General features: G+C 44.3%; 3 protein-coding genes across 7 annotated transcripts; 2 read left to right on the plus strand and 1 right to left on the minus strand.

Annotated features, from left to right (window-relative positions):
- The first annotated feature begins 109 nt into the window (after positions 1-109).
- LOC124349057 (polyglutamine-binding protein 1-like) lies at positions 110-1449 on the plus strand. The gene is made up of 7 exons (XM_046799555.1): positions 110-337; positions 393-475; positions 538-713; positions 776-831; positions 892-989; positions 1050-1219; positions 1275-1449. The coding sequence occupies exons 1-7, from the start codon at positions 229-231 to the stop codon at positions 1414-1416; spliced, it is 834 nt and encodes a 277-aa protein (XP_046655511.1). The 5' UTR covers positions 110-228; the 3' UTR covers positions 1417-1449.
- LOC124348900 (thioredoxin reductase 1, cytoplasmic-like) lies at positions 1355-17424 on the minus strand. 3 transcript variants are annotated; one of them, XM_046799291.1, is made up of 14 exons: positions 17259-17424; positions 4314-4530; positions 4197-4257; positions 3721-3968; positions 3467-3659; positions 3265-3407; positions 2970-3203; positions 2732-2893; positions 2538-2665; positions 2348-2477; positions 2052-2282; positions 1853-1987; positions 1451-1790; positions 1355-1381 (listed from the first exon to the last, which is right to left on the minus strand). In XM_046799291.1, the coding sequence occupies exons 2-13, from the start codon at positions 4419-4421 to the stop codon at positions 1728-1730; spliced, it is 1836 nt and encodes a 611-aa protein (XP_046655247.1). In that variant the 5' UTR covers positions 4422-4530; positions 17259-17424; the 3' UTR covers positions 1355-1381; positions 1451-1727. The 3 variants fall into 3 exon arrangements, with proteins under 3 accessions (XP_046655247.1, XP_046655246.1, XP_046655245.1); XM_046799290.1 differs by lacking the exon at positions 17259-17424 and adding an exon at positions 4816-4950; XM_046799289.1 differs by lacking the exon at positions 17259-17424 and adding an exon at positions 4710-4939.
- On the plus strand, positions 7036-25625 carry LOC124348826 (serine-rich adhesin for platelets-like). 3 transcript variants are annotated; one of them, XR_006920085.1, is made up of 16 exons: positions 7036-8004; positions 12731-15620; positions 15704-15938; positions 16037-16410; positions 20883-21064; positions 21148-21668; positions 21821-22487; positions 22551-22761; positions 22831-23197; positions 23277-23481; positions 23577-23836; positions 23907-24069; positions 24142-24258; positions 24328-24415; positions 24574-24679; positions 25305-25439. XR_006920085.1 is itself a non-coding variant. In XM_046799125.1 (15 exons), the coding sequence occupies exons 2-15, from the start codon at positions 12896-12898 to the stop codon at positions 25523-25525; spliced, it is 6336 nt and encodes a 2111-aa protein (XP_046655081.1). In that variant the 5' UTR covers positions 7036-8004; positions 12731-12895; the 3' UTR covers positions 25526-25625. The 3 variants fall into 3 exon arrangements, 2 of the variants coding, with proteins under 2 accessions (XP_046655081.1, XP_046655082.1); XM_046799125.1 differs by lacking the exon at positions 24574-24679 and having other exon boundaries at positions 25305-25625; XM_046799126.1 differs by lacking the exon at positions 25305-25439 and having other exon boundaries at positions 24574-25298.
- Positions 25626-26321: the final 696 nt, after the last annotated feature.

Consider the following 26321-nt stretch of genomic DNA (forward strand, 5'->3'; position numbering starts at 1 on the left):
AATTATTTTTTTTTGCTGAAATCCATGTTGAATTAAACTACATTTTAATTAATAAGTCATTTCAGACTTTAATTTGACTGCCATCTACCATCTCACAAAAACACTTTTTACAGATTGCAGACAACACCGAATCAATCAATGCGGGCAAAACATTTTGTCATTTTCAGTTGTCACGCGTAAACAACAATAAAATCCAGGTTAAAAATCAATTAATTTTTATAATTAAGAATGCCTTTGCCTCCAGCACTCGCTGCAAAGTTAGCCAAGCGAGGAATTTTACAGCAATCTGATACTAACGCAAATACGACTGCAAAACCGACTACAAAATCAGCAGAAGGTATGTTGTTTATAAATCACTTACCAGTCAGTTTTTGATGATAATTTGTTAATAGTCCGAGAATCTGAAGCAAAGTTGGCAGAAGAAACAGCAGCTTTAAAAGAAAAAGAAGAAAAGTTACTAGAGATTAAACTCAAAGTAAGTAATTGAATATAATTAACAGTTGTTACCTCTTTGACTCTCCTCCGCTGTATCCAAAGGGATATGACAGCTGCCCAAACAAATGGAATCCTTATCATTCATGTACCCCCTTCTGCAGTGAAAAATGGGGAGAGGGGAAAAGTGTGCCAGATCCAGAATATGAAAGACGAAGACAGAAAATGTTGATGATTTATCCCTTGCCTGATGGATGGCAAGAAATTTATGATCCTGGAACGTAAGTCATATTAAAATACTACAGTAAAAATGAGAAAAAAACTAATAAGAAATTCATTGTAGGGGAAGACACTACTACTGGTGTTTAGAATCAGACAAGGTCTCTTGGTTTCCTCCTGGTAATAAATTTTCTTCTAACATTTAAATAGATTAATTAGATAATGAAAATATGTTTGCAGGACATCCAAAAGCATGCCCTGTTGTTGCTGCCGCGAAAGTTAGAGAAAACATAAGTAACCAAAACAATACTCCAGAGAAGGACAATGATGTTGAAATGGTAAATTATTTCTTTACCTTGTATGATGTGAAATTCTATCAAACAATTTCTTGTTTAAAGGGATGTGACAATGAGGTGAGGGACATGGAATCATCACGAAAACCTTCGAACTTTGTAAAAGATATGCGTGAAAAACATCAAGAAGATCGTAACAAAGTAAAAGGCAAAGGGAGAGTTAAATTTAATGATTTAGATCCCATGGACCCAGCTTCTTACTCTGATATCCCAAGGTATTTGTCCAAGTTTCACATTCTTGAAAGTATAATTTTCTATTGTATGAAATAGAGGAAGTTGGTCAACTGGATTGGCTACAGGAGATGAAGCAAAGTCTGGAGTGGATGCAACAGCCACCGGACCTTTATTTCAAATGAGGCCATATCCAAGTCCTGGCGCTATATTAAGAGCAAATGCTAATGCAAAAGAATGATAGACAATAAAATAAGCTTTTTTTTCTTTCTTACTTTATTGGTAACTGGAATTTTCTACATTCTTTAATTTATTAAGTATGATTAAACATTTGTTTGAAACATTCAACATCAGGACTTTTCCACCAAAGAACATTGGTTTAAGGAACAAGCCGTCATAGTTAGAGGATTCCGAGCGTAAGCTACGTATTCTCTAAAGAACATTTCAAATACAATAGAACAAAAGACGGCTGCTATAGGTTATCAAACAATATCTCATAGGAATTTCCTAAATTAGAGATGTGCTTTAATAACACTACAGCAGACCTTAACCTCAGCAACCCTTCTGGAGTACATCAACGCCAGAACTCTTAGTTGATTTCAGTGTAGTGAATACCTACAAACAAGAACATAAAATAATGGATCTTTCTTCGCAATATAAGACGACAAAAATCTTACTTCTGCAATGGTAGGATGAATACCAATCAGGTTGTCAAAATCCGCTTTCGTGGCTCCGAGTTTCAGACACATGGCAAAACCTTGAGTAATTTCTCCAGCATTCGGGCTTACGATGTGAAGACCAACAACTTTTTCCTGTGATGAAAGACAAATCGATGTAACATAAGCCAAATACGAATAACGTTTAGAAATAAATTACATTAAGCGATTTAACGCAGATAAGCTTAGCGTATCCTTCGTTGTCATCTCTCTTTGGTACGGTAACTTCCAGCGGGGTTAAATAGGAATGATATACTTCGATATCCTTAGCACCATATTTGTCGATAGCATCTTCTTCTGACAGGCCACAACATCCATACTCGAGTGGAGTAAAGACCGTAGTTGGGACATTGACGTAATCCGTTAATAAAGTTCCATTTCCAAACAAACGCTAAGTGACCGAATAAAATGTAATATTTCTTTTTAAATTTGTAAAATGATGTAAGAATGGGTTACCTGGGCAAGTAGACGACCAGCTTGAATGGCAACCGGCGTCAGCTCAAGTTTGCCGTCAAGAATGTCTCCAATAGCATAGATGTGGGGAATATTCGATTGCTCTTTCTCGTCACAGATAACTTTGCCATTTCTAAGTTTCAAACAGTGTTAAATGAAAATTGTTCAAACATGAATATTTTTATAGTATTACTTGGAATTGAGCATGACATTAGCTTTCTCAATGCCGATCTTGTTCGTGCACGCGTCGCGACCAATAGCAAAGAGGACGGTATTATATTCCTCTTCCATCAATTCGCCTTGTTCGTTTTGTGAAGTCACCTTTCCCATTTTAAAATCATCAATTAAAAAATGGATCTATTACAGAGCCATGCAACTAATCGTTACCTTGATTCGCGCAGGAGTGCCTTTTTCAATGCTCGCTTCTTCAATGCGCTCCAATTTGGTAGGGACATATCCGTGTTGAAACCGAATTCCATGTTTTTCCATGTAAGAGCCAATCAAGTTTGCCATTTGCTGGTCAAACCCTCGCAAGAGAATTGACCGAACCTACGGAGAATCAAACGTAACACAGTTATTGATAATCATCTGGGACTAGGAAATATTTATTTATAAAAATCTTCACCATAACGGTAGCGTCAATGCCAAGGCCAGCAAGGAATCCAGCGCACTCAAGCGCGATATAAGAGGCACCAACAAGCAAAGTTTTGCCAGGGTGACGAGGTAATGAAAAGATATCATCTGATGTGATGCCAAACTCTTGAGCACCTGGAATGTCGGGATAACGCGGGCGACCACCAGTCGCAAGAAGGATGTATTTCGCTGTAATAGTAGTTTCCTTTTTCTTTTTATCGGTTGTCTGCAAAATAGAAAGAAAACCCGTTAACGATAAAGAACAATCAAACGAATAAAACATTTACCTTGAGAGTGTGAGGATCCACAAATTCGGCGAAAGCGTTAATGTAGTTTACTTTCTTTTCTCGTAAGGCAACACGGTAGCCCCAATTGAGTGAACCAATATGAGCTTGAATAGCTTCCACCATTGTTTTCCAGTTGTGTGTTGCTACATAAAAGATCGTCCAAATGAAAATACGGTCGAGCATCTTTACTTTAACTGCTTACCAGTCTCGGGTAGTTCCCATCCAAATTTCTTGGCATCGCTGACTGATTGACCCAATATGGCAGCTTGATGCATCAATTTTTTAGGAATGCATCCTACATTGACACAAGTGCCTCCGAGACCCCAAGCAGTGCCAATAGGCGTTGGTACAACAAAGTCACAGACAGCCACTTTCGCTCCCAACATTGCAGCCTCCTAAAATTGGGATGTTAAACATTTAGTCATGAATCTGTTTAAGTTTGCAGGATAAATTTACCTTCGAAGCAGCTAGACCACCAGATCCACCTCCGATCACTACAAGGTCGTAATCATACTTGACGTCATCGGTCATTTCGTCTGAAGGCCCCCCTTGAGATTTGTTCAGCAAAAACTGTAGTCTTCCGTTCTGATGAGCTTCGATTGTGTTATCGCATCCTCCAACGTGCTCACCGTTTACGAAGACGTTCGGAACTGTTTTTTGTCCAGTTTTCTGCAACAGAGCATCCTGAATGTCGGCTCCATCCTCTGCAAGCAAAGAAATCAATGATATTTCTTATTACTTATCTATATTGTTGTTTAACTGTGACCTAAGTGGCATCCCAAACAACCATTGCCCATCTCTACACATGTTTGAGTAGTGATCCCTAGCAACAAGCTGTGCAGAATGTCAACAAACCCAACAATCAATAGCTCAGCAGCACCATCTCTATAAAACTACCAAAGTTAAGCTTAGATTGACCGTAGTTTGCTCACCTCTAGTATCTACTTCAAGCACTCCAATTTCCAAGTTCAAGGCAGTAAAGAGTTGCTTCACCTGCAACAATAATTGTGAAATGACAAGTAAACAGAAGAAAATCATTCTGGCGGTACCTTAATGCAGAAAGGACATGTTGTTTTGCTGAACACAGCAATTCTGTTGTTCTTGATCAAATCTTCCACAACAGTGATGGGATCTGTTTTCGGGACAACTGGGGCCATGTTGTTAATGGAGAATTTGCGACAGGGACTCAAACCCTGGATGTCAGAGAAAAGGTGTCTTCTAGATAAAGCAAGGACTGATTTTTGCTTTAGGTATGAAACTCTCCTTCTGAAATTCAGAACAAAAAAGACTCTGTTAGAAGCACATGACAATATTGGCAATCAATGAAATAGATGTCAGATTGAATTAATGTAATTCTAAAAGTGGGTCACTATCGGGGGTTGCGTTGTCAATATGGCAAGATCATGCTGAAGACGAGTTGATATTCAAAGATAATGCCAACTCACATGCCGATTCTGGTACAATTTGTCTGTCGAGCTACTCCGAGCGTCAGGTATCTTTCGATCGAGAGAAAAAACTGAGGTAAAAGTGAACGACTAGACATTTCCCTACCTTTCTCCTTTTACCACATTCTGTATTTCGTGGGCGGCTGTTCAATTCTTCCAACGTGCAAGTCACCCAGCACAGCAACTTTCCCTACTGACTGCTCCCGAGTGTTACACAACACTTGTTATTTTAGCAGACGACCTTCAACAAGAAAATTCGAGAAATTTTTATCTGTGCTGCCAAATCTCCGAAAAAAAGCTGCCGCACTTGCTGAATTCGATGTCGTAATTTTATTTCTGCTATTAATAACTGGTGCAATTCATGTAAGAAAGCAATTAAAATAAAAGAGTTGCTTAGAACATTTATGTGATTGGAATAAAAATAATTCTGATTTTCCGTTTTCTTTTTGTTTCGTTTCATTTCACGGGGGGCATTCATTACCATTTTAATTTTACCTTTCACTTTGCAATTGAAGGTATATACATAGCCTCAAGAATAACAATTGACAAATAACTAGAAGCCCCGATAAACAAGCTAAGGGAGTTGTTGTCAAGTCTTTTTAATGACTATATTTTACGCAATTTCCATAGACGAGGGAGAAAATTTGAAACCAAAATCACCGTTCCGATTTCTCTCAGCCTGTTAGCGCCGTGACAGATATACGTCATTCATCAAAGTTTGCATGCGCCGTGATTCGTAGACTAGCGCACCATATTGCTGCGCATTCATCAACTTTCCCCGTGAAATTTTCTCATCCAAATCGGTTGACTTTTGGTTTTTAACTCGACTATCAAGCGCTCGCTAGTCGGCGAGAAATTTCTTTCGCTGTCAAACGGACGGGATTCGGTCGATTTGCCATTACGGCAGTAGAGGACTGAACAGCACAAAGGACCGCTAGAAAAATTTGAATTGGACGCGCGTGAGTGAGTTCTACGAGTCTTTCTCGGTCGCCAGAGATCGTGCAAAAGGCCTTTTGGTAATAACCTTAAGCGACGTCGCCGTCGTAAAAAATACCAAAATAAATTTATATATGCGTATTTTTGGCTTATTTTGATTATTCGCCCACTTTTCACCTCGTCGTATCCCCCTGTCGTACATTTATAGAGGCAGAAGAGTTGGATGCTGAATAATTCAACAAAACAGTCGACGTCGTCCCGAGTCGTAAAATATCCCCGCCAGCATTTACAATATCGCGATATGCGCGACCTTTGGAAATGTTATTATATCCTATGGCCGATATTACTATTCTAAGCGATCGTCATCTTTCTCCTTTTACGTTTGTCCCTCCTGGTTTCCGTCCCCCCACCGACGGACGTCCTTTAGCGTCGAAGTTATGATGAATTTGCCATCAAAATAATCGCCGGTTGCTCGGATCACGTGTGGGCGTGCCAGAAAACGGAATACCGAGAAAAACAAAACAAAAAAAGTAGCTAAAACTTCTTTTTTATTATTATTATTATTTCAGGGTGGAAAAAAGGGAAAATCAAGTTGACCCTGGCGCGGATGGATCATCGGCGTTTTGGCAGCTCCAACAAGTTTCTCATTCATAAACATAAAATCAGTAAATCAGTGTGTGTCTGTTACCACAGCCACCTGAAATGTTTCGTTAAAGAAGGCCATTCTCTTGTTGTGTTTTCCACCTTTATTATCGAGACAGATCTATTCATGTATAATCAGAAAACTAAATATGGCGCGTCTGATATGATTTGGACTCGGCTGATTGGCAAAGGTTCAGTCTCAGTAACGATGTCGAAAACATGATGAAACGAAGCCGAGAAATGAATATTTGATGAAACAAAAGGGCAAACTGGTGTAGCAAGTGACCTCTGTGAATCGGGGGCAATTGCTGGATGTGTCGGCGTGAGTCCCGACACATTGTGAAAACTGCTGCATGGGCCGGCCGCGCCACGCAAACAAACAAGAGAATATACATAATAATAAGAAAAACCCGAAACGGGATTTATAGACAAGTTGAATCAAAACGAGAGAAAAATGGCAGCATCGTGTCAAGGCGAAAACCAAAACTAAAGAAGAGGCCAGATGAAGAGAAGAAGAAAGAAAGAAAGAAAAAAATATGTGTGTGTGTATATATTTGCTTAATGGAAAGGCGCTGGAGGCGAAATCTCCGGTTTTACCTTGAAAAGGTAGAAAGAGCTCTAGTGCTGAGCAGCTTTTGGGATAAAAAGTTCCTCCTTCTTTTCCTTCTTTTTCTCGGCGAGAGAGAGAGAGAAGGGGCCAGCCTCACCCCGTGGCCAGCCCCACAACAACTATACGTGCACGTCGAGTCTTACGGCCATCAACAGTCGACCAAGAGGAGGTGAAGCGGGCGGTTCGTTGGGCAGCGCTTCGACCCAAAATTGGTTGGTTGAATCAAAAAAGGACGACGCAGATTGTATTTCCTCCTCGACTTGTGGCGGACAGTGTCTTACACGCGTGAAAAGCGACCCGGCCGAAAGAGAGAGAGAGAATTCACGCCAGCAGACATTTTCTATTTCAGCGCCACCAGTTATGGGAGTGTAAAAGAAGTTTGACATCATCTGCTGGCCGTTGCGCGAAGATTTGCTTGTTTGGTCTATTCATTCACAAGGTGAGGAGCAAAGACCCTGCGAATACAAGAAGAAGAAGAAGAAGAGGCTGCTGCTGGTGTACAGTGGGCGGAGTGGGAGGTGAATCGTAGATAGGTATAGGAAACCTAACCTGCCCAGTTGTTGTTTTGTGTGTCTTCGTTTGGTCTAACCCGACACACAACGGAGAAACATCATCCTCTTCTCTCTCGCTCTTCTCGCATTGGCGGCGATGAAATGACTTCACCTTGGACAGCGGCTGTACGATAACGCGTCGTGTGTGTGTGTGTGTGTTTCTTTGACTGGGCGGATGATTCAACCCGCGTCCCGATAAAGACCGGCTGGCCGTTTTGTCTCTTTCACGCAAAAGTGGCGCGCTCCTTGTTGTACCTCATTCGATCGAAAAAAGAGAAGACTTCAAGTTCAATGTCATCATCTCATCGGCTGGTTATTGTCCTGTGAACGGACCCCCCCACACCAAAAAAAAAGACGAGGAAAACTCGCAGGTGTCGTGGCCGTGTGAATCCATCGGTGCGCCGCCCTTATCGATCCGCGATATTATTGAGAGGGGGGAAAACTTAGAAAATCTCCTCGGCTTTTATTTTCGGTGTGTGTGAAAAATGAACATTCCTCCAGCAGTAGTTGAACATTCCCATCGAGTGTTGGCTGACGTGACTCGACCAGCAGCGCGGTAAGTTGTGTGTCGATTTTCTTCTTTTCTTCTTGCCTTTTTGAATTTAAAAAAAATGGTGAAGACGCCAAGTGCAGCAGCGGCAAACCCCCTAAGAAGGTCATCATCCATGAAGATAAGGCGCTATAGCAGCCAACCTGTTTCTTTTTCCTTTTTTATTATTATTTCCTTCTTTTTCCTGCGCTTGTAAAAGGCCCAACACGCCATCCCGCCATCTTTTTCTGGACACAAAAATACGAACCGGTTAACTGAAACTGCCTTTCTTCTTCTTCTTGTACAACATCTTCCTGTTTCTCTTGTTTTTTTCTTTTAAAAACAATCTGAATTGTTTTTGGCTCCGCCAAGTTGAATCGCATCAGCCGTTAGATTGCGCCGATTAAAGATATAATTCCAGCAGGCGCAGGATATTTATTGGAGAAAAGGGAAAAATAATTTCATTTTAAGCTGAGCTGATAAGAGATCAGACATTTTCATTGCTCAGCGCCTTTTTCCTAGAAATGTAATTGGCCTGCGGCAAAATAACCGGACGTTCGATATGACAGTCACAACATTTGTTGGTGGTTTGTTCCGCCTTTCTTGGCGGATACGCTCTTGAATAAACAGAAATTATTGGATAGAAGTAAGAAGGAAACCTTGAAGCGAATAGGGAATACAAGGATGAGGCCATCGCCACTCTGTTTCGAGTGATACGCCTTACTGATTATTAGCCAATATCTCCAGTAGTAGTTGCAGCTCATGGGGTGGTTGTTATGACACTTTTTTTCTCTTGACAGCAATTGCTTTTGTTTTTCTCTTTCCCAGAATGAATGACGTCAAGACCTACACACTCACAAGGGGGGAAAAAAGAGAACAACAATCATTTTTGATGATTAGGTGCACCGGAGAAACCGAAACAATTCCGCCATTTCTCTTTCTCGATCCCAAAAAATAAGAACGTCCGGGTTCCCATCACATCGGCAGATCCTCCTCTCCAGAGTCGCTCATTAGCTTTTTCGCGGTTCTAATAATAATCAAATCAAATAATAAAAAAAAGGTTACTTTTAGATTATATGATTTTAGATGAGAGACGAAAAAAACACGAACCGCCGTGATTTTCTTCCTATAGTGCTGGTGGTCGTGTTATTATTTCTGCGTACATAACCAATGCCTAAGTTATAATCGTCCGACAAGTTTTTTTTGATTTATTCGATTCTCCATCTTTGATGATGCCATTGACCTTTGAACGTGATGCAGTTCGTTTCGGCGCAGCAGCAGCACGGAAGAAAAAATCAAACGAAAACCAGTTGTCGACTTGTTTGGGAGAAAACATTTTCCGTGGGATCCGTGACGTGTGAATTTGGAGATCCATTTTTATTTTTTTTTTAAAGGGGGGTAAGCCACACCTTTTATACAAGAATGGAAGAAACGATGTCGAGCGCCACCTCCGGACGGAATAATCGCCGGATCGAGTGACATTTATATACCATGCCGAAAGATATCGAACTTCTTCTTTTCTTTTCTGATTTTTAATGGGGCTGGCTTGCTGCAGCTTGAGGCAGCCGCAACAACAATCAGATGTTGTTGTTGTTGTGTATACGAGAGCGATGGCGTCATCGCTGAAGAATGTTGAGCAGATCGGCCATTCTGGTTGTTGGACAGACCGAGTGGCGTGAGTGCTGTTCACGCGGGACGGGCCCTTCTACGCACCAGACTACTACTCCAGCACATGCACACACAAGACTGTTGCGCTTTTTTTTTAGTAAGTAGTGGCGGTCATAAATGTTGAATGAGCTACACGTCGAGTAGGAAAATAGAAGAAGAAGAAGAAAAATCATATGCAAAGCGAAATGGCCAGAGGGCGATCAGGTGGCGGCCGGTCGATCAACAACAATTTCTTCTTCTCTTTTCGGGATCGTTTTGACCTTCATTATCATCATCATCGTTTTTGTCGTCTTTTGACGGGATTCATTTCTTCCGTCTCTGCCTCCACCAACCAAACCAAACCAAAAGCATTTTCGGTCGGTTTTCTTTTACGGCCAGATAAAAAGACTGATGGGTTTTTTTTCCCGACCGTGTTATTACACACATTGAGATGTACTCCCGACTGTCTCAGGAGGTGCCATTTTAGCGAATGGACTTGAAGGAGAAGAACGTCAAGATCCAAAAAATCAAATAAAATAAGGAACCGCAAGAAGAAAACGGCGGCGATCCTCATTCGAAATTCACGACCGAAGCCCAGCATGGGAGAGACTTTGGCTATGCAAGTTCCTGGTTACACGGCACCTGCGACGTAACTAATAAATTGAGCAAGACGAGAGAGAATAGACGCGATGAGGAAAAGGGATAAAAGGAACCGGACGAATCCGCGGATTTGTCTGCTGCTGTTGACCTTCCCCAGAGGTGCACCCCCAGACATCCAAATAGCCCAGCAAAGAACTTAACCAAAAGAAGAAGAAAAACAACAACAACAACAACTGCAACTGCCTGACTTGAATTGTAAACGAAGAATGATGACCCGACCGAAGGAGCCAGAGCTTTTTGGTTGTTGGTTGGCATTTTCACCTGTTTCTCGACATTTCGACCGCGGCCAACAAACGAAAAATGAGAATCGGAAGGATTGTAGGCGGGTTGGTGCCGCCGCCATTCCAAACGGGATTCCAGCAGCACCCCCCCCCCCTTTATTCTTTCTATTTGTATCTGTCAGAAAATCTGATCCCGCCGACCGCAGCCCAGGGTCAAAGGTGCTACCGAAAAGAAAGGAAGGACCCTTTTTAAAAAAGAGCCCGTGAGGAATTTAGTTTCACATATCTACAATTTCATTACAAACAACAAAAACAGCCCGCGGCGCATACCGGTTTGAACTCATTTTTCTTTATTTTTCTGTACGTGCGTGTAAATAACGGAAAAACTTTTTTTTTTTTTTTTTTCGGGAATGACAGAAATATAAGTGAGCGGTAGATTGTGTCTCTTTTTTTATTGTTTTCCGCGTTTGCATTTGAAAGCTAAAAAAAAAGATATTTCCGACGCCGCACACGACGGTCCCAAATCGGGAGAATCTCGTGGGAAAAAAAATCTGCATCTTCTCCCGAGCGAATCCCTTCCTCGTTAGCGCCCGTGATGACGCCGCCCTGGTTTTTGGGTTCCCAGCAGCAGAAGCCCAGTTTAATTCTCTTTTTAAGCTTTTTGATGTCGCCGCGCATCGCCAAGTGGCGGTTATGGAGCGTGCGCCGGAATCATTTGACGTCGTCCACCTCCATCCGGTTGATTGTTTTCCAACAACGTCGTTATATAGCGACCAGCCACTTTTTTTTTTTTCCGGCACACACACACTGTCACGGGCAATTCAAAAAGATTCACACACGCGACAGCCATTGCCTCTCGGTTGATTTTCATATACAAATTCGACAAGCTCCAGTTATTTTACGAGTTGATTTTTTGAAAAGAAGAAAAAACAGGTCTTTTAAATATTCAACCGCTAGACAAAATTGTTCTTGTTGTGTGGTCACACCATCTTTGTTCGACCCATTCAACGGGATCACCCAAAAAAACATGTCTATAAGCGACCGGTTTACTAGTAACTTAGTTTTCCATCGGAAACGAACGATTGATTTGGAGCAAAAACAAAATTCCAGGTAAACGACCTCAGGTTCCCATAGGGTCGGCAGAGGTCATTCGGGTGGTGACCTACTGGGAACCCTCCAAACACCCTGCATTAACTGTACTTTTTTAAATATTTCTCTTCTAAAAGGCAATAAAGAAAACTAACGTTAGAAATCAGAATTTTCCCATCTTGGATATTATAAACATTGTCCCGTATGTTTAAATGTTCTGGCCACCAGCGAATGTCCACATGAGGAATTGAAACAAAAGGTGGACAGAAAAGCCAACTCTCTCTTTCTTTCTGGTCGGTCACTGAGGCAAACATTCACACAAAATTGGACGAACGAAATAGTTTTTTCATAAAAACTAAAAAAAGGGGGGCACGAAACGTTATGACGAAAGTGGTTTGGGCTATTTATCCCGTTTCATTTTTTCAGCTTTTTCTGTGTCGATTCTTTTTGCGTCTTTTCCTTGGCGACCGTTTGCCGTTCCTTTTGGTATTCGACACAAGACAAAAGGTTCACTGGGAACCTAAACGTTGAGGGGGAAAAAAATGGGCGGTCGGAATGCGGAATGAAACGAGCACTTGACAAAAACGGGTCCAGTCTCTTTTCTACTTTGTGGACGGCCTGATATTGGTGTGCGGGGCTGCTGGATGCAACAACCCAAAGTTACAAGATTTGATTTAAAAAACGGAAGAATTTTCAATGGATTTCTGTCCAATTGTTGGTGAGTTGGTGAATCCACAAACAACCTCAAGAGAATCCCAACAGCCAAAATGGATTTGTTCCTATCGAATTTTAGACATTGGCGCAACATCCATGATGGATGTTATCACGTCCTCGATTTCTCGCTAGACTCTTTCCCTTTTCATCGTTCCAACACACAGCAGACACTCACGACGTGACCTTTTCGGTGAGAGGCTCTTCTCTCGGCTTTCACGTTCAGTTGATTGCCGCAAGACGACCGAGCCGTTCATAATCACTTGGCCATGATGACATCTACACTCTTATCTCTCTCTCGCCCAGAACCACTACTATCTCTCATTTCTCTTTTTTTCTTTTCATTACGCCGGAATTCACGAATTCCCCCTCTCCTTTAGATTTTCCCTTGTTTAATTAGTAACTTTTTTCTCTTGTCGCGACAGGTGGCGTGTTCACGGTGTCCGGCTGGGTTAGCAGCGGTCGGCCTTCCGACTAGCAACTACTTGGATCGTGAAAATTTTAAAAATAAAAAAACAAAGTGTTTCCCTCCAAACGAAATTAACCAAAAAAAAAGTAATAAAAAACTTTTAAGTGAAGTGAACTGAAAAATGCATTTGATCGAGTCGACAAAGACGTCGGCGGCAACATCCGGCAGTTGCCCGGAAGCCCCGGCTACTGGCGGCGAAGGCCAACCGAAAAGGCAGCAGCCTCACCTGTTGCCTGGCGTTTCGTCGGCTGGCCGGAATCATAAAAATTCCCGTCCGTGGGATTACGACACGGAGGATAGTGGCGTGGACAGCGTGAGCAGTTTGGCCGGCCTGGAAGCCGACAACAGTGCTGGCCATCCGACGACGACAGTGTCCAACCAGAAGACGAGTAGCGTCGAGTACTCGGCTGTGATAGTCAACAACAACAACAAAGTGAACAACGCAACTGTTGCTGCTGCTGACGCCGTGAGCAAACAGCAACCGGTCCAGCAAAGAAAATCCTTCCTGCACACGTCCGTCTACGGCGGCGTCCAGCGATCATCTCCTCCGGACTCCGGCACCAGCAAAAACTTGTTCCGGAAGAATGTGACCAACAAAGTTGTTTCGAAAAAAGGACACGGTGTCGTCAACCAGGAGTTGCAGAGTGACGGGCGAGCCCTGGACTCGGCCAAGAACCACTTTCTGCACAGTTTGCTGGACGATGAGGTCAGCAAGGCCGTCCGATCGTCCGGAGGAGAAGACGTGCTGCTGGAATCTGAATCCGCTTCATCAACGTCGGCCGCTTTAGATTTGCTGCCCGAGCTGGTCCAGCTGCTGGACGCCAACCGGGTGATGGACGGCGGTTTGATTGAGCTGATCGGGCGAGACGGGACGAGGGCCAGTCTCCGTGTGACCTTGGCCAGTCAGTCCACCACCTCCGCCTCGGCCGTGATGACCTCACGCAAAAACAGTTTCAATACGCGTCTGCACCGCAACTCGAAACGCTCATCTCAACGTCGTTGCCACAAACCACCTGCAGAAGTTGTTGTTGTTGCAGAAACAGCAACAACAGCAACAACTGCCAACAACAAGACGGCATCCGCTCCGTCCAACAACAACTTGTCCAGCGGCGGCGGCGGTAGTGCGGGTAGTTTTATTACCGGCCAGCGGCCCCGCAGCGTCCGTCGGCGACCTTCGTTATCATCGTCTTTCCATAAAAAAGTTGTGCCCGGCTTCAGTGTCTCGATGGCCATACCCCCCAGCAAAGTGGCCATTTTGGCCTCCAAATTCAATTCGCTCATCAACGAGAGTCGACGGAGTAGCGCCGCCGCAGCCGCCAACGCCAACAACAATAACAACAACAACAACACCTTACACCCTGGCCCGGATGCTGATGATAAGAAATTATCAACAAATGACCGGCCGGTGCTGGAATCGACGATCCCGGCACTTCCTATCTCATCGACTTGGTCGTGGCGTTTAGTCGGGCCGACAGCCAGCGAGTCGCTCGCAGTTTCCAGCACTAAGCGCAACAACAACAACAACAACTTGGCGTCAAGCGTCGGCAGGTCCCGACCGATTGATACCATTCCCGAATTAATTGATCCGCCACCGGAACAACCGATCCAGCCAGCCAAATCCACTCACGCCGACTACGGGAAACCGAGACGAAAGAGTCACGATCTCTCTCAACCTTACGGCGGACGGAGTCATCCGGTGGCCAGGCCGCTGCCTTCCGATCCGGCGGGATCGCTGAAAAATCGTGAAAGTGTCTACGGCACGGTGATGAGCATCGTCAAACAGGCCATCCGCAAATTCGAGAAACTGGAAGACGGAAAGACGCCGATCGCTGGGGTGGAGTCGAGCAACAATGACAACAACAATCCATCGGCTTCGATGACGCCAATGTCCGTCGATGGAGCCACGTCTTCCTGCTACTACTACCAGGAGCCGGCGGCCGTGATTCCGGAAGGCATTGAGCCCAACAATTCCTTTTTGTGGCGGGATCAAAAGAGTATGCAGAATCTGATCTACGAGGCGACCAGTTTCAGCGAACGGACGGCCACGTCACTCACAACGGGCAGGGGGGGTCTCCATCCGGACGCGTGCAACTATTACGAGATGGGCAGCAGCAAATACGACACGCTCCGGTCACGCCGATCCAACGCCTACGACACTTTGCACCACCGGAATCAAAGCAAATCGTCGTCGTCGTCTTCATCCAGCGGCTACGACGAAATCCGGTCGCCTGACAGTTTGACGTCGAATCCGTCGGATCCGGCGACTTCCGTCAAGTACGACGACATCAAACTGACGCCCAATTGCGTTGTGACTTACGACGAACTGTCGTACCTGACCGGGCGGAGGCAATCCAACGGCTACGACGAACTGATGCGATCGCCTCTGTCCACAACGTCTTCCGGCGGATACATCGATCCGGGAAGCAGCTCGGCTTTGGGATACGAAAGGATCTTGCCGCCGGAAGATCAGAGACGTCATCACGCAACTGCCGAGCAGACGGATGCAGACGAAGACGGAAGTACCTTACGATACGAAGAATGCGGATCACCTTCCGGCGTCATCCAGTCGTCTTCTTCTCCCATCACCGTCACAGCTCTTCCGGCCATTGTATGCGAAGATCAGCTGGACAGTATCAGCTACCTGTACGACGACATCCGCACGGTGGGCAGGGGCGACGGAGGAGGAGGCTACGGCGGATGTTACGGCGGATCGAATCACTCGTACGAACCCATTTACGCTCACCTGGGCGAAGGGACCAGTAAAATGGAATCGTCCAACTCGACTTGTTCGTTATCTTCTACCTCGGTGGCCGGACCAAACGACAAATCCAGCGACACTCTCTCGGGTAAGCTCTCATCCGCTGTGTTTTTGGTCCCGACGGATTAAAAATAAATTTGGCTGGAATTTGAATTTGGTTGGAATTTTTAGACTCATCAGAGGAGGGCGTGCATGAAGTTTGTTCCTACAAATTAACCCAGCTGGGCAATGGTGCGGTACCGGATTCGCCTGCGCCCAGTTTGGCCGGAACCTCAACGTCAACACGAACGGGAGCCGAGCGACGGAGCGAAACGAGCGACGAATGGATCGACATTAGCGATCCGGATGAGCCGGCCTGGACTGTAACGCGCATTCGACAAAGGCACGAAGTGACCAACGCTTCCTTGTAAGTTTTTCTTTTTCTTTTTTTCTTTTTTTTTAAAACGGCCGCAGCAACGAGGGTGGGAATAAACCAAATTTTTACTTTTGCGTGATGTCGGCCAGCGTTCGAAGAGGACATCGTGCCAGCCGTCGTAAACTGTCCATCCCGAAGGCGAGTGGCCAGCAATCGTGGTCTCAAACGATGCGTACCCTAGTCAAGAATGGATTCAACAAGGCGACTACCCTTTCAAAGCGATCCGGTAAAGACATCCAGCGCCAACAAGAACAACGGAACAACGACGTCAAATCTTCATCGGCCAGCAACCCATCGGCGGCGGCGTCGGTGGCATCCAAAGCGGCCATTTATTCCGACGCTGGGCCTGGGACTGCTGCTGGTGCTGCTGTTATTCAGTTGACCAAGTCATCGGCCAGGCGGCTACCTTCGGCCGAAACGGAAGCCAGCGGAACGGGTAGCAGCCAAACGTGGGAGGACTACGGTCAGTTTAGATATTTATTGAAATTTTTTCACATTCCCGCGCCGCTAACTTTAAAAGTTCCGCGTTTAACTGCCACTATTCCTGAAATTAGCCATTGGGGTTTTCTTACTTTAATTACTCGGTGGACTCACGTCTATCCAAAATCTGGCGCTGTGCGCAATCTGTTGCAGACGAAAATTGTTGAGTAAAAGAAAAGAATGGGGGAAAGAAACGGTTATCGATAAGAATCGGAGCCCTGAAAGATTTAACTATTCAGAGAGAGCTAGAAAACAATAATCATGCACCGTCAATTTTGGATATTATGACATCATTCTCTCTCTCTTTTTCTATTTGCCTATTCCTTTTTTTGTTTCGTGATTATTCGCTTCCTTTATTCACTGGTCGGTTCGGGAAAGTGTGGCCAGTCGGCCGTGACCAATCGGTTGCAAATAAGACAACCGAATGTTATACAAGTCGGAAAAGACAAAGGCTGCCGTCGACAGCAGCACAAGGCAAACACAAAAAAGAGAAAAATAATGGAAGCTCGAAGCGTTGTGTGTGCTCACACACCCAGTTGACTCCCAATACCACAAATATAAAAAAGCCCCAACCGGAAATTTTTCTTTTTGGGTGAGGATTCGGTAATTTCCGGTTCGATTTCCCCCCCACCCCTATCACATCTATATAGTTTATAATCAGCTCTCTAGATACAGATTGGCTGTGTAACCCATACGATCGAAGGTTCTTACTTTGCAATAATGCCATGGCATTATCCCATCACGGGGGACCACCTATTCGAAACTAGGTGGGTTTCGGGTGTGGAAAGAAACCCCAAAAAGGCTAACAACAATGTCGAAAAAAGTTCCTACCTTTTTACAGTCGTTGCCAAGTAGCAGGAAGTCAAATCTGGAAATCCTGGTTCACTTTTCGTCTACGGGCTTAACGACGTTGACTTAAATCCAATTCAGTCAACATTGACCGAAGATAACCAAGTCTAAATTCAGTTCAAAGCAGAATCCTATCAGAGAGTTGATCACGTGTGGTCCAATTCATTCACGACACGAACCGACAGACAGCATTGCTCGTCGAAAATAATTTAACGTTGCCAGTTTGATTTTATTTGTTTTTTTTTTTGTTTTTTTTTTAAATTTGATTAGAGGGGTTGGGGTCGGGTTGCCTATTTTGCGGAATCCACTATATTACATATTATTTTCTGGTAAATAATAATAATAATATTAGTAATATTAACAATCGTCCCCGATTCAAGTCAAGATAAAAACAATGTCGTTACATTTACGCAACGAGGCCGCACGAATCCTTGCGTCAAATGCGGATGCACCCATAAATGCCTTTCCGGAAGTGGAGAGAAAGTCGCCAGATATCGTTCGTTCTCTTGGCATACCATTATTACCGCATTTGTCAGATAAGACGACGAGCGGAAATTAACCCTAATAACACTTTGCTATTAAGTGCAGAGATATAGAAAACATTTTTCACGTTGACAGAGATAAGCCTCTGTGAGACGCACCGACATCTTTCTCTTTCTTTAAAAAAATAAGAAACAAGTACAGTCGTACAGTCCCATTTGAGCCCTAATGGCAGTTAAGATGATGCAGGGTCCTTAATGATGAAAGAGAAACAAGCGGCCGCGGACTCATTATGCCGCCAGTCATCTAGGTCATCACCCACCGCAATCTAACGACACGTTCGACCCTTGGTACACACCTTTTTTTTCCTTTTTTTTTTTGGCTGGAAAAGAGAAAAAGCGTTGACCTATTCAACTTTAGCGAGTTGAAAGCTTGCCATAAAAACCCGAGACTGTCGAAATCATCAGTCATAAGAAGCTCTCATCATCACGCAGCTTCGTGAATGAACCATAAAATGAAAGGGAAGAAAGCTCGCCAGTTTTTCCTCCTCCTCACCAACTCGAAATCATAAAAATTATTATTATTTCGGACTTTTGGGGCGGTGAAATTCAATCGCGCCTATTTATTAACCTCGGCATTTTTCTTCTTGGTTGGGGAAAAAGATGCGGAATTCCTGTTTCACGATACCATATCGGCACCGGAAGTGACCATATTCTCACATATTTTTTCTTCAAGAACGTGCGGGTGTTATTCACACCATTAGCCAATGATTTAAAAAAAAAAATGAGTCGCAAAAGTTTTAAAATATTTTGTACGGCAGCTGGTGTTCATTCATTCCCAAGGACGTGATTCGGTGGCCGGAAGAATAAGCCGGAATTATTAATATCGATTCCCTCTCTCTTTCTTTCGGTCGTGTATTGAATGAGAAAAATTAGGATATAGATTGGGCGCGGTGCTAATGGGATTTAGCAAAAGAAAAATCATTCAACTATTTACGTCTGTACTAACCGCCACGTAATAAAAAATAAAAAAGTACAACCCAAAATTCACATGGAAAAAAATTCACATTCCCTGGCACCTTTTTGTTTTGTATTCGGACGATTTCAAAACTGATAGCTACTATAGCTGGAGGGGGGTCTGGTTTCATTCGCGCGGCTCCGGTTGGGAGTGTTCCAGCAGAAAGAAAAAGAGTCGGGTTAAATGACACGTTCAAAAAGAAGAAGAAGGAAGAAATGAAGGTGCGCCAGCCACCACCAAAAGAAAAAGAAAAAAAAAAACTCTCGGCTCGTAAAAAAAGAGAGAGAGAGAATAACCGCCGCAGGGGATATTCGCGCACATAGTGACGTTGTCTCCGAGTATAATCAACTCTAAGGTATATTATACGTACATGTTGTATACGTACATTTTTTTTTTGTGGGCTACTTCTGAACGCTGCGCCAGGGTCACGCGTGTATATATACTGGTTTGGCGTATTGTCCATCATCTGTTTTTCTAATCAATTCCGCCGGCGATATCATCAAGGTCTTTTCCATAAAGGCGGATGACGTCAGCGCGTTAATGCGCCTGTTCCACCAGGTTTTTTTGTTTCTCTCACCCACGCAAAAACATAACAGAGAGAATGTTTTATATTTTTATTTTATTTTCCAATCCAACAGTTGGTTGTTGTAGACAAGAGAGGGCGATAGAGTCGCGAGTGAAAGTTTTTCTTATATGTGGCGGTGATGGTGGAGGGTCTACTTGTCCGGGTCGTGTGTTTTGTCAGAGAGTTTCTAACACGGCGCCAGTGTCGGAGCGAAAGTTTTTATTCCCTTAGCCAAGGAAAAGTCTGTTTTTATTCGGTTCTGTTGATTATTTTCGTTTCTGTTTTGGCCGTGTCTTGGTCCAACGTGACAATCGTCTGCCTTGTCCATTCAATCAATCGGCAATTTGATTGCGATCGGTGCAAATCGGACGTGTTAACGAGCAGATGGCGTCCTCTGCTCAGCAGACTTCTTCATCGTGAACCCATTGAAGACAAGTTGACTCATGGCGCAACTGGCAGGAGAAGAAGAAGAAGAAATTCTGTCCGAGTGAAAGTGGCGGCCCAGCTGCAGCCTGGAGAACATTTTTTCCCCTGCCAAATAAGACCCAAGGTCGTTTTTGGTGAGCCGTGTAAAGTGATCGGATTGTATTGTGTAATGTTGCGTTTGATTGCGCACTATTCACCGGAGACTACCCTCCGCTACTCGACATCTGAGCAGTGCTGTGGCTGCTGGATCGGTTTACATCCATCGGGATCCCATGTCTCCTCAGCAGATCATGTTGTTGCGTCGACACGCCAGCAGCGCCGCTGCTTTATTGGAACGTAAAGACACGACGACGACGACAGACAAACCCTTTGCCAACAACGTCGTCAACAATCAGCTGCCACCGACCATCCGTGCTGGGGCCGGCCAACATTCAGTCAAGAAACGGCCGCCTCCGGCTCGTCCGCCACTCCCGGCTCGTCTACGTTCCATCAGCCACCAGCCACTCCCTGGTCAACTTTCAGAGTTCCGAGCTGGAGAACTGGCCAGAAATGTGAAAACGGATCGATGCCGAGGCAATATAAATGATCCCTACCAAATTTATGTTTCGTCAACTTCCCGCATTTGCCTGGCCAATTCACTGGACGGACTAGTCGAAAAAGTCGCACCCAAGTTGGACGGCTGCCGGCCGCCAGCTCCTCTGCCGCCGAGGACGGCCAACATTCAAACGATGAGAAATGTCACAGTTATTGGCGACACGGTCGAAATGCAGTCGGTTGCTTGCTGGTTGGAAGGTTCGTTTCTTCTGTTTTCCACCCCCCATTTTCTCCAGCAGCAGCAGCACTGCCGCCATCATCATCATCATCTCCCGAATTATTCTGTGGTCACGAAAGTTAAAAAATTCTAAAGAGATACTACTACTTTCTCTCCCTCTTCCGGGGGGTCTATCCGTGACGTTCTTATTAGACCCTTTAAAAGAGGACCCCATTTTGTTGGGGTGTAGTTTATCAGAGCAAATAACTAGGGGAAAGCGAATGACTTGGCCATTTATCTACTAGCTGCTATTATGTATCGTATAAAATATAATAATACCACGTTTGGATATCTCTTTGATTGACAGGTGAGAGCGATGGAGACGATCTAGTCGACGACCATCACTACGAGGCCCTTTACGAAGTGATTAATCCGCGGTTGCAATCCAGCAGCGGAGCCGCAGCGACGCATTTGGATCACAATGACGACAGTTTTGACGACTCGTTTGATTCGGACGATGCCTTTGAAGAGGTCGTCGTACGAGGACTGGTAATTGAATCGACGAATTTACTATACTCGTGTCATTTCATCCTTGAACAGATTTGATATCCATCTTTTATTTTCTGATGAAGGATGCGATATCCGATACGTCGAGAGAGCGGCCTGGATCGAGATCGGGTTCGGAGCGCTCGAAAGAAAGTGAGGATCCATCACTACGATCGAGTCAAGTGAAAATCGGTCGGTTCGCCGATTTGGCCGGCGAACAAATGCGCCGATTGCGTCGCAATTGGACCACGACCAAGACGGACATTGGCAAATCCATCACGCGCATCAAGAAGAAGAGCACGGCCAGTGTGGCCGATTTGAGCGAAGTTTTTAAACCCTCGGCGTCGGCGTCGAGACGTGAAGTTTCTCCGGAGAAGAGCCCCAACGGCCAGAAAGAATTGCCTTCGCCATCACCTCCGTCTCCTCCTCCTCAAGAGATCCGGCCCAGCAGTCACGTCGAAGTTCAAAAGAAGAAAGGCACTTGGGCAATGCGCCAAATCCGCCGGCGGATGACTGTCGTGTCGTCACCGAATTACGGCGCTGGCAACAAAGAAAAAGCCTCGACTTTCTACCTGACGTTGACCATCGAAAAGCCCGCACAAGTCAAGTACGTTTAAACGTGTTTATTAATTCCAACCAGTTTGTCAATTAGCAGTTGATTGGCTTTTGATTCGAAATTCACGACATTTGGTTTGTTTGTTTTCTTTTGAACGACCTTTCCTTGAATTTCCTTTGTTCTCTTTTTGTTTTTGTTTTCAGTGCCAATGGCAAGAGTCCGGCAGTCAGTGAAACGTCCAGTCCGGAACCCGTTTCCACGCCCAGTCCCGTGCCACCTTTAATTAGTCCAGCAGATTCTTCCAAAGTGCCCGTTCGTCCAAAGAGGATATCATCCGCCTATGCTCTTGGATCGCAATACCAATCGACCGTTCGACCCAAAACGGCCCCACCTGCTCCACCTGTCAAATCGCCGTCCCAGCAGCAACAAGCGGCGGCCGAATCGGCAATGGCCGCTTCGCCACCTCCATTGGCCAGCATTCCGGCTAAAAAGCCGCTCTCCCGGCTCCCGACGGCCTTCAGTGAGAGCCGAATAGCCGCCGAACGGTCCGTCTTGATGGACGAATATCAGTCGATGCATTACAGCGACATTGCGTTCGTTACGCCCGGCCAGAAACACAACGGCCCACCTCCATCATTGAGCACACCCTACAGTCGACTGTCGATGGCCAGCGTGACTTCCTCCCGCCATTCGAACGAAACTTACATGGGCGTGGGCGATTTGGCGTCGGCTCCCGAACGTTCCACCGTGCCAGACGATGTCCGCAATTACTTGGATCTCCAATCGCCAATCGAGACGGAAGAATTGTACATTAGCAGCCATTTTGCGGACGAGCCGCTCTACCAATTCTACACGGCTGCCATCATCGAGGTAATTACAAATTAGCAATTTCTATTTATAATTTCAAACTAACGATGGAAATGTGTTGTGAAGCGGGCCACGCAGAATCAAGGCGACGGGAGCGAAGAGGACGACTACGAGGTGATTGGTGAACACCGTCGCAAAGAAGAAGAAGAATTCCAGTCTGATTATAACAAAGGGAATAACGCCAAATTACCAACAGCCATGGAACTGGTGATGCCATCGAGTGGTCGCAGGACATTGTGGTGCGAATTACCGCAGGTCATCAACAGCGGCCTCTTAGGTATAATAACTTGACTTTTCATACTAATTAAATTAACACATTGAATTATAATTCGGAATTACTTTGCAGAAACCATTTCTCCGCAGCAGCGCAAACTCCAAGAGGCCAAATTCGAGTTGATCACTTCAGAGGCGTCGTACCTGCGCTCGCTGAACGTGTTGACGACGCACTTTATTCAGAGCCGTGAATTCGCCGGTGATGCCAACAGCGAGGCGTTGCTGTCACGGCTGGAACGCCACACCCTTTTCTCCGACATTGTCCCGGTGCGCGAGTGCTCGGAGGCTCTTCTGGCCGACCTGGAACAACGTTGGCAAGAGAACGTCTTCATCCGCGAAATCTGCGACATCCTCCTGGAACACGCGGCCAAACATTTCGAAGTTTACATCAAGTACTGCACCAATCAGCTCTACCAAGAGCGAATGCTCAGAGACCTCAAGTATAATCAAATATTACCACACATCAATTAGAAATGTAATTTGTAATTTTGTTTAAAATAATTTGTTAATTCAATATAGGGAGACCAAGCCGCAGTTTGTGGATTGTCTGCGTCGATTGGAGTCGAGTCCCGTTTGCCAATCATTGGCCATGCACAGTTTCCTGATGTTGCCGATGCAGCGCATCACTCGACTGCCGCTCTTGGTCGATGCCATTTTTCATCGGCTGGAGAGCGGCACGCCCGAATTCGAACGCTGCCGTATGACTCTGGCCACTCTGAACAAGGTCAGTCCGTTGCCGCGTATAGACGATATGCAGGTTGAATGTCAATTTCCCGCTTTAATCATATTCTAATTTCTCGGGTGATGTGGTGAGAGCAGATAGTGCAAGAGTGCAACGAGGGGGCCCGCAAGGCCGAGCGGATTCACGAAATGCTGGTGGTGTCCAATCAGTTGGATTTCGCCGACGTCAAGGCCATTTCGGTCATGTCCGCTTCGCGATGGTTGGTCAAGAAAGGCGAGATGCAGCGTCTCATGTGGCGTGACATTGACGCCCGGCTCACGTTCGGACGCAAAATTCATAAGCAGACCGTCTACGTCTTTCTCTTTACCGACCTCTTGGTCATCACCAAAAAGAAAGGGTCCGTTCAACTTATTTTCTAATTATTCTCATTCATTCTAAATTCACATCACATAATATTTATTCGACAGGGAGGATTCTTATGCTGTTCTCGACTATTGCCCTCGCAATATGGTTCAAGTGGATGAGCACATCCGCACGGAAAAACCAATTGGTAAACCAGGATCCGAGTTGGGAAAGAATTTGATCCTTTTGACGATGCTTCAAAACCACGAAAATAAAACTCTGGAAATGGTAAATAACAAAACTCGAATAATCAAAGATGAGAAAAAGTTTAGTTTGTAATATTCATTTCCATTATTTCAGATCCTTTCTTGCTCGTCGGAATCTGATCGAACTCGATGGCTGGAAGCCGTTACTCCGCGAACGTCTGATAATCCGGAAGAAAAGATTTACGAGGAATGGGATTGTCCTCAAGTCCAGGTTGGTATATTCTACATTATTTAGTGTGCGCTGGCAACTATTCTCAATGCAATTGTTTCTTTTGAAAAGGCCATACATCCTTACGTTGCCACTCAGCCGGATGAGTTGTCCCTGGAAGTGGCTGACGTCGTCAACGTTCTCCGTAAAATGGCCGATGGTAATGTTTTCTGATTCTATTTAATCAATCACATATTTTTTAAAACACGTATGATATTAACAAATGATGTCGGTTTTGAATTATTATTAACCCAATTAACAAACAAATAATTTTTGGTTGGTTTGGTTGTTGATTTTGATGGTTTTGGTTGTGTATAGATGAGGAGGATGATGGCTCATGTCAAGCTGATGAAATGACTGCGCTTTGAGATGATGGGTTATGTATAACACACGCTGCTGGGTGTATAACCCGTTAATAACTTAGGTATTTGCCATCAGAGCTTTGTGTATAGTTTAACTGCATGTGTCTGCATGATCTCTCCCCATGCGATAGAAAAAGAACAAAGTGAAAGTCCCTGCTTCTTGTATACCAATCTTGATGGATCCCGTACGTGGTATAATAGCTCTTTTTTCATCGGAAAAGAACCCCCTTCTCTAATGGATTAGATTTATATATTTGGTGCGTCTATTTATTGTTGACAAGTGCTTTCTTATCCAGTTTTTTTTCTTCTTCTGCGCATCAGCCCATTTTCGATTTCTTTTCATGTCATACCTGATTTGCAACACAAGGGGCCGGTAGACGAGAGAGAGAGAGAAGTGAAAACTTTTGGCACTCGGCATTTCTTTTTAAATTTAGAATTTTCCCTTTTCGTCCCCCCGTCCTGTCTCTGCTCGTGCATGTGTTTACCCCAGATGGCGTTTGGTGTCCTCGTTGTCGTAACGATTTCTCGTTGCTCGGCGCTTTTAGTTATAATAGTCAAGAAGCTTTTATATGTCTTTTCCATTCAATTTTGATCCTACCCAAAAAAAGCTAACACGCTTCTTTTTTTTTCGTGATTACTCCCGTCAAAACTTGATGTCGGGCTTCTGTGTTATGATGGTGATAATAGGCTGGTATCAAGGCGAGCGGATGCGAGATGATCAGCGCGGCTGGTTCCCGGGCAACTACACTGTGGAAATCGCGTCGTCTCACGTCCGAGCGCGCAATCTACGTCAACGTTACCGCCTTCTCGCCTTGTCGGGCAACTTTATCGAGGAGCAAGCTCGCCGAGACAAGGAAGAAAGCAAGAGGAAGAGCAAGAAAAACAGTGTCGTTAGTTTGAATGATTAAATATGCTGTTTTGTCCTTTTTAGATTTTTATTCTTTTTGGGTTGTGACCATTTTGTAGTAGAGGCGATTTCAATTAACCACACACCTTTTTTTTTGTTTTGTTTTCTACATCATCAGTCAAAGAAGAATACTAAGAAAATTATCTCTCTAATATAGACCTGTTTTGCATGCGCGTGTGTGTACATAGGCGGAGACAAATTTTAATGCAATGACACACTAATCAGAGTTTTTTTTTCGTTTCTTTTTTGAGCTATTTTTATGATTTTAGAAATTATATTGCGATGTTTTACGTATATGTCTTGACAATTTTTAAAAAAGCGCATTCAAATAATCCCGCTATCAATCGACACAAATTATTGTAAAGTTTATAATCCTTTTTTGAAATCTTTGAGAGGCTGTTTTCTTTCTCAAGTTTCCTGTTTTCTGTGAATATTTGAGTTAAGCCACTGCTGTGTCTTGCAGAACATGTGATGAATTAATAAACAACGCGACGTGTGTATTGTTATACATATACTTTTGCCCTTGCAGAGGTTTATTCTGCTGGTTAATTATAATAATAGAACTTTTTTTTTCTTTTCGCCATTATTGTTATTATTTATAAAAAATTGGACGAATTGTGTGTGAGTATTGTATACATACGATGGAATAAAAATGGCTGGAGGGCACAGACGAAACAATTTCATTTCTTTTTTTGTTGTTTTGTTTGTTCATTTTCAGTTTTTAAAAAAGAAAAAAAGGGAAAGAGAGTGAGAAAAGTTCACGTAAAATTTCCACGAAAAAATACAAAGTATTAAGT

The sequence above is a fragment of the Daphnia pulicaria genome, chromosome 7 (assembly GCF_021234035.1).
Source record: "Daphnia pulicaria isolate SC F1-1A chromosome 7, SC_F0-13Bv2, whole genome shotgun sequence".
NCBI classification, from domain to species: domain Eukaryota; kingdom Metazoa; phylum Arthropoda; class Branchiopoda; order Diplostraca; family Daphniidae; genus Daphnia; species Daphnia pulicaria.

Excerpts from the sequence above, each read along its gene's own strand:
- LOC124349057 (XM_046799555.1), top strand. The coding sequence starts at position 229 with ATGCCTTTGCCTCCAGCACTCGCTGCAAAGTTAGCCAAGCGAGGAATT. Across the intron at positions 714-775 it reads GAAATTTATGATCCTGGAAC|GGGAAGACACTACTACTGGT; the intron begins GTAAGTCATATT and ends AATTCATTGTAG. Across the intron at positions 832-891 it reads GGTCTCTTGGTTTCCTCCTG|GACATCCAAAAGCATGCCCT; the intron begins GTAATAAATTTT and ends ATATGTTTGCAG.
- LOC124348900 (XM_046799289.1), bottom strand. The coding sequence starts at position 4,807 with ATGTCTAGTCGTTCACTTTTACCTCAGTTTTTTCTCTCGATCGAAAGA. Across the intron at positions 4,258-4,313 it reads CATGTCCTTTCTGCATTAAG|GTGAAGCAACTCTTTACTGC; the intron begins GTACCGCCAGAA and ends TTATTGTTGCAG. Across the intron at positions 3,204-3,264 it reads TGGATCCTCACACTCTCAAG|ACAACCGATAAAAAGAAAAA; the intron begins GTAAATGTTTTA and ends TCTATTTTGCAG.
- LOC124348826 (XM_046799125.1), top strand. The coding sequence starts at position 12,896 with ATGCATTTGATCGAGTCGACAAAGACGTCGGCGGCAACATCCGGCAGT. Across the intron at positions 15,621-15,703 it reads ATCCAGCGACACTCTCTCGG|ACTCATCAGAGGAGGGCGTG; the intron begins GTAAGCTCTCAT and ends TGGAATTTTTAG. Across the intron at positions 15,939-16,036 it reads GAAGTGACCAACGCTTCCTT|CGTTCGAAGAGGACATCGTG; the intron begins GTAAGTTTTTCT and ends GATGTCGGCCAG.